The 7365-nt window shown below is 31.0% G+C and overlaps 1 protein-coding gene across 1 annotated transcript; it reads left to right on the top strand.

Moving 5' to 3' along the window:
• Positions 1-311: 311 nt before the first annotated feature.
• LOC131641840 (histone deacetylase HDT1-like) lies at positions 312-3113 on the top strand. Its single transcript, XM_058912140.1, has 10 exons — positions 312-467; positions 794-867; positions 964-1181; positions 1585-1610; positions 1711-1755; positions 1848-2014; positions 2196-2258; positions 2384-2474; positions 2703-2820; positions 2907-3113. The coding sequence occupies exons 1-10, from the start codon at positions 455-457 to the stop codon at positions 2965-2967; spliced, it is 876 nt and encodes a 291-aa protein (XP_058768123.1). The 5' UTR covers positions 312-454; the 3' UTR covers positions 2968-3113.
• Positions 3114-7365: the final 4252 nt, after the last annotated feature.

Genomic DNA, 7365 nt, shown 5'->3' with positions numbered 1-7365 from the left:
AGTTCGGTTTATTCCGGCTTTTCCCTTTGTATTAGTTTGGGCACACCTAGTGCCATATTTTAATATAACTTATATTGCTTATCGAAAAAAAAGATATTGCTCTAAAAGTTTTGTAATTTGTGCAAATTCTGAGTGGATTTTAAAAAATAGTTAAATCTTTTGCATAACTAATATAATAAATTCGTTGCGTTTATGGAGTTGACACGTTCAAACGGGTGGGGCAGGTTAAATCGTCAGAATATGGGCCGAGTCAGAGGCCCATAAATATATCAACGAAAATTAATACAACGAACGGTAATAAATCTTGACTCAAAAACCCTAAAACCGTTTCTATCACTATATATACAATCATAAAACCCTTTCTTTCTCTCCCTCGCTCTCACGCTACTCATTTTCATTCTCTAAACCCTAGCACCCTCGCTTTCGCTTTCTCGTAAACCTATCTCTCTCTTCAATGGAGTTCTGGGGTAATCTTCTCCACTCCTTTCTCTTATTTCTCTCTTTTTCCATAGATTTCTTCTCTGAACAATCATTTCTTGTTCCATGTTTTGAAAGAAATCATTTCGTAGTTTTATTTGCCGTAATACTATTCATACCGTTATAGCTTTTGGTTCCGTTTTCAATTCTGTTATAATTGCTCTATTTTTCATACTGCTCTTGATTCTTGATTCTTGATTCAGTTAATTTTAATTTGATGTATGTTATGTATCGAAATGCAATTAGAATTTCAGGAGTATATTTATGTATTAGGGTTTGGTTTATTCTTGTTGTGATTCTTTGGTTTGTGATTTAGGTGCTGAGGTTAAGGTTGGTGAATCTGTCAAGGTTGATCCACAAGAATTTGAAGCTTGCATTCATCTTTCTCAGGTTAGGGTTTAGGGTTTTTTGTTGTTGTTGTTGATCCGTTTTTGTTGTTTGTTTTATTTAGGGTTTACTGAATTTTTGATATTGGTTATTGTGTAGGCTGCACTTGGTGAATCTAAGAAAGACAAAGCTAATGAGTCTGTTGTTATTTACTTGAAAGTTGGTGACCAGAAGCTTGTTTTGGGAACTCTTAACAGGGAGAAGATTCCTCAGACAACTCTTGAGTTGGTTCTGGACAAGGAGTTTGAGCTTTCTCACAGTTCTAAAACTTCCAGTGTCCATTTCTGTGGATACAAAGCTTACTACCCTGACAATGAATATCCTTGGGCTTCGTTTATTTTAACTTTTTAAAATTTTTTCTTGAATATTTTAGTATTGTTTTTTGCTTAAATATTTTGTACTATTGTTTTTATGCTTGAATATTTTGTTCTATTGATTTTGCTAACCAGTTGTCTTTTCTGCTTTGTTATCTAAATGCATTCTTATATTGAAATTTATCATCTATTTGCCATCTTGGTGTGTATATTGACATCATCTTACGTTTTTCCTTTGGCATTTGATTGTTTTAGATGAAATTTGGTTTTGTATATTTTTGTATCCTAATGCGTTACAGCTCTGTTATCTGAATGTACTATTGATGTTGTAATATCCTAACCTCTGTAATGCCAATGTGATCATCCTAATTTTTCCTTAACCATTGTTGTGTTTCTCTGCCTGCACTAGTGAGGGAGAAGATGACTTTTCTGGTGAGGCTCCAAAGTTTCTTTTATGGTTGTTTTTATGTTAGATTATATTTTAACAATGTTGTATGCTCAAACACTGTTGGATTGTTTTTGTCTTGAACAGATAGTGATGAGGAGGAAATTCCTTTGGCCAAACCCATAGAAAATGGTATGTGTTTTCTCTTTGTCTGCATTTTTTGTTGGTTAGGTGTGTTATTTTTTCCAATAGCAAACCTAATGAAAACTGTCTCTTTTTTTTAGGGAAACCAGAAACAAAGTCTGCAGACCAGACAGTTGCTGAAGCTAAGAAGGCTCCTGCCAAGATTGGGGCATCTGCTAAACAAGTGAAAGTCGTTGATCCTAAGGAGGAAAACGATGACGATTCTGATGATGAATCTGATGATGATCTTGATAGCTCTGATGAAGAGGTATTTGGTTGACGAAGTCAATATTTGGTTTAGTAGCATGTTTCTGTATTTTAAACCAAATTGTGGCCAAAGTTTTAATGAGATACATTTGTTTAAAGTGATTAGTATGTTGTTGTCAGTTAAGAAAAATGTGCTTGTCTTCAATATAAATAATGTATTGAGTATTGTTGTTGAATCCCAGATGGGTGATGCTGATAGTGAAGATGAGGATGAGAGTGATGAAGAAGAGACTCCTGTGAAGAAGGTAGTGCCAAAGTTCTATTATAAAATTCTTCTGTCATTAGTTATAATGTTGTTGTTATAATGTTTATGATGGATAAACTTTAGGACTTGCTTACAACTTTATATATTTTGCTTTTTGTTTCGAAGGTGGACCAGGGGAAGAAGAGGGCTAATGAATCTGCATCTAAAACCCCAGTTCCTTCCAAGAAGTCAAAAAATTCCACTCCTGAGAAAACTGGTGAGACTAAGTTTAATATATATTATAGTGTTGTTTTCATTATATAATATTACAGTGTTGCTGGTTATGGTTTTTTTCTTCAAATTGGAGAAGCATATTCTTTGTTTCACTCTTCATTGCTAGCCCGAATCATGTATTTAATCAATGCATTTTGTTTGAAGAAAATGTAGTTTGTTGTAAACATACATTTCAGATATAAATTTTAAACATGTGCTTAAATTTCATTAGATGGTAAGAAAGCTGTGCATACAGCAACTCCTCACCCCAAGAAAGGTGGAAAGACTCCAGGCAGTGAGGCCAAATCTCCCAAGTCTGGAGGACAACTCTCTTGCAGTAGCTGCAGCAAGTATGTTAATTAAACCTAACTCTGATCATTGATTTCTTACTTTTAGGTGTTTTGTGATTAACTTTATTTTGTTATATATTTACTAGGACATTCAACTCTGAAACCGGACTTAGCCAGCATAGCAAGGCCAAACATGGTGCTCAGTAATTGTAGGCTGTAGTTTGTTCACAAAAATACATCTGTTTTTCAAATGTATTAAGTTGAGTAATCTTAAGGACCTTTGGTGATTGTCCTTTTTTGATCTATTGAGTTAACTTGAGGAGTCATATGTTTATGAAATTGTTTTATGTTTACGGGATGCATCTGTTTTATGTTTATGAATTGGATATGAAATGTGTTTAGAAATTGAAATTTATATTGATCATTTAGAATTATTTTTTAAGAATCAGGTTTCACTTTACCAAGATTTGAAGCAAACATTGAATTACAAAATCAAATTTAAAAAAAAACTAGTTATAGAATGGAATTTTGTTATTGATTATAGAATATAATCTGATTTGATTTTCTGATACACTTTCAAATAACAAAATCTTGTACAACTTGATTTGATTTTGTAAATAAACATAAACGAATTGGATATAACTATTGACTTACTCTAGTTGTGACTAAACTAGGATCACTAGAAAATTAAATTTGTTTGAAAAGGTAGTACATACCTCACATTGGAAAAGTGATACTTTTCTTATTAATCCATTTATTTTCAAGTATTACTAATTCTGTGTTTCTTTTTAATTGGCGTTTTAAAGTAATGATTATAATAATCTCATAATTGTCTCTAATTATGTATTATGTAGAAAGAAAAAAATACATCAAAAAAAATTAAGAGTTATCGGTATTATAGGGAGTTTAAAAAGTTGGATAAAATGTTAGTTTTATTTTATTTAATTAATTTAATTAATTACTAAATAGTATATTTTTTGAGTTGTGTATATAAGAATTCACCATAATTATTAATTTTGATATGTATAAAAAGGTGACCTCTTAGATGAGGTATTAATTAAATGATTCATTTATGCTATTTGTTCTATGTCTACTCCATTTTGTTTTGGTACAAAAAATATGTACAAATATTAAATTTGAAATCATAATAAATCAAAGTTCAAACAATAAAAGATTTAGATTAAAATAATTGTATTTTCAATCTAATCTTAAAATCCCAAGTTAAATTGGGAGGCTGTTTTAAATTTTCCATTATCTTGTCATGAACAAGGGGCTTAGATAGCAAGTTTTATAAAAATCTTGGCATGAAAAAGGTTTTAATCAAAGTTTTGATGCACACACAATTTCGACAGAAGCAACCTTCGCAAGGGAGAATTTTACCTCACATCTTCCATTTTTCATTATTTCAAAAATGTTCATGAATAAATTTGGGCTGGTCAAAAACGAAATTTTAAGCAGGTTTTTGAAATTTCCACTAACATATTAAAATTCTAATAGTTTTAATCATGAATTTTTGATATAATTTTTTGAATTTTTTTATACTGAAATTTTCGGTAATGTAAAATTTTATTTTTTTTCAAAAATGCACTCTCGGATTTTTCGTAAAACCAAGTAAAATTTTGAATGTTTGGTAATTTGTTTTTTTTTAAATTTAAAAAAAATTCGATATTTTTGTGAAACTTCAAGTAAGTATAATTTTTTTTATAGGAATATAAGAATAATAGCACCATCATTAGAGATAGGGGTGTTCGCGGTGCGTTTTGGTTCGATTTTAAGAATAAAAGTCATCCTAATTGCGAGATAAAAATGCATGCGGTTTAGTTTGGTTCGGTTAATTTTTAAAAAGTCATCCAAACCAAACCAAACCAAACCAATGCGGTTAGGATCAGTTCGGTGGGCTGTGGTTTACACCATAAAATAAAAATGTACTGAAATAAAAAAGAAAATAATTCATTCTTCCATACATATATTACAGTACCATTAAAAAGAAGTTTTTCATACTAATTACACCAAAATAATTCATTCCTCCATACATGTATTTTACACCAAAATTACTATCATATAAGTGTATCATGTATTTTACAGTACCATACTATGTATTTTACATATACTACATACTAAATTACTAATATAACTTCAGTTATTCGTACTACATACTATATATAGTTTTTCATACCAATAAACTACATACTAACTAATAAACTACATACTACATATACAAGTATCAGATAACTTCAATTTTAAATATTAATAAACCATTACAACTTCAGGACTAAATATTATCAGTACTACATATACACTAAATGCTTCTCTAGAATAAGTGAGAGATAAATCATAGAATGAAGTTGAAATATTGAATAGGAAGGAAGAATGAAGGAATAATGAGTCACGTGACGTGCGTGTACAGTATTACAATTGGATTGGAAATATAATAAATTAATTATAGAAATTCAAAAGTTTAGTTAAATATGCGGTTCGGTTCGGTTTGGTCCGATTTTATGAAATGAAAAGCGCAAACCAAACCGAACCGTGCGGTTCGGCCCAAAAATCATCCGAAACCATCCAAACCAAATGTGGTTTTTGCAGTTTTCGATTTGAATTGGTTCGGTTTGCGGTTTTCCTTTTGGATTGGTCCGGATACAATCACCCCTAATTAGAAATGTCAGATGTAAGTGTGAGGATGACGTGTTAACTTCTCTTTTAAGGGGGACAGGAGGATGAATATGCCAAATTTGAAGTCTCGCATGGGAATTAGGGCTTTCATCTTAATTGTAATTTAACTGTATGAAAATCTATTTATTCTAGCCTTGAAGAGAATGAATATGCCAAATTTAAAGTCTCACATGAAAATTAGGACTTTCATCTTAGTTATAATTTAACTGTCAAATTTAACGTGTAAATGAAGAACAATTTTTTTTTACGAATATTTAGTTATAATCTTTTGAATGAGTTAATATTTTTTCAGTTAAACCAAAAATGAGCTATGAAGTCATTAATTTTTGAGTTTTTTTATCCACTTCTTGATACTTTTAGACACTTAGCACAATTTCATTTATACTCCATAATTTTAAATATATATATATATATATATATATATTAGAAAATATATTTTTTTGCCAAAATTTCGTTCTTTACGGAGCTAGATCTACGAAAGTATTTTAAACTGGTAAGCATTGGGAAAAACTTCAAATTAATTCAGTTCAGAGGATTTTCCCGAGTTAGATCTACGGAATGTCTTAACGCCATAATGTTTCGTAGATATAGCTCCAGAACATTCTGTTATACTTTGAACCAACATGATCACACCCCACTGTTGTTTTTCTTCTTCAACGCTCACCTTCACCAATCTAAAAAACTCTACCATCATGTTGTGAAAATTGATGTCAAGAACAAAATATAATAGGAATTAGGGAAGATAAGAAGAACACAAGAATTGATTATAACTGCTATTCTTTTACTTTCTCTTAGAAAACAAGATTACAAGTTTATAAGAATAACAAATAACCTCTCTCACCCTAAATTAGGATTTGCAGCTTAGCAATGATGAGAGACTATAATGCTATTTATAATAAAACCTAACATACTAACTAATGGGTTTTTTCCACAAGATCCATTACACAAGCCAACTTAATAAACAAGCTAACTTAACAAATTAGGATTTAAACACTAAAACCTAATTTAACATGCTAACAACCCTAACATCTTCGACACAAGCATGTGAACAACCTTCGACTTCATGCTTAATCCTGTCGAACAAAGAAGCTACCCTTCGACCATACTAGAGTTCGATCCAATATCTCACACATCAAATATCATTTTTCACTCCAAAACTTCAACTTTTTGGTGCAACAAATCAAAGGGAGCAAGAAAAGACTGAATTTCAGGTAAAGATTTAACTTTATCCATAACATTGCTCATATTAATGATGATTTTTTTTTTTGTAAAAAATAAGAAGTAACGTTGCTTCCGTAAGTATAGCTCTGGAACATGTTCAAGATCAACACGTTCCGTAGGTACATCTCCGGAGCGTGTCTGTGATTTTTTTTACATCAGTTTTATAATTTGGTGTTATTTTTGTTATTGTTTACAAATAGGTATGATGCATCCTGATAAAATCTCAAAAGAATTAGTTTCTACATACGATATTTATCTGAATGTTTAAGGGGTTTTCGCGAAGGCGGTAGATGTAGGCAACGACTTTAATAACAAGCAAGAATTTGATGATCAAAATAGCATGCTCACACGGATTCGTATGACTGCAACTAGACTTGATTTTGGTGTGGTAATAGAAAGATCGAATAATGGTTCGAAAAGAAGAAACGCTTTTGTAACAATGTTGTTTGAATGAAGCGCAAAATATCATACTCCTCTACGGAAGTTTAAAAGAGAAGGCACATGTAGTATAACATATGAGTGTCCTTTTAAAATTTGTGGTTATATATTGGCTAGTAAGAAGTGGAAATTTAGTGTTATTTGTGGTTTGCATAACAATGAATTGTGCTCAAAGTTTCAAGGTCATCTTAGTGTATGTGAGCTCAAACCAGAAGAGAAGATATGTATTAATGACATGACCTTGAATCTTGTCTTACCGAAAAATATACTTGC

The sequence above is a fragment of the Vicia villosa genome, unplaced genomic scaffold, assembly GCF_029867415.1.
Source record: "Vicia villosa cultivar HV-30 ecotype Madison, WI unplaced genomic scaffold, Vvil1.0 ctg.004153F_1_1, whole genome shotgun sequence".
In the NCBI taxonomy this organism is placed as follows: Eukaryota; Viridiplantae; Streptophyta; class Magnoliopsida; order Fabales; family Fabaceae; genus Vicia; species Vicia villosa.
The sequence above is the reverse complement of the archived record's forward strand: the minus strand, read 5'-3'. Positions and strand labels throughout refer to the sequence as shown.

Bases quoted from the DNA above. Each gene is read 5' to 3' on its own strand.
- LOC131641840 (XM_058912140.1), top strand. The intron at 1,182-1,584 runs ATATCCTTGGGC...CTCTGCCTGCAC, and splicing joins GCTTACTACCCTGACAATGA to TAGTGAGGGAGAAGATGACT. The intron at 2,821-2,906 runs GTATGTTAATTA...TATATTTACTAG, and splicing joins TCTTGCAGTAGCTGCAGCAA to GACATTCAACTCTGAAACCG.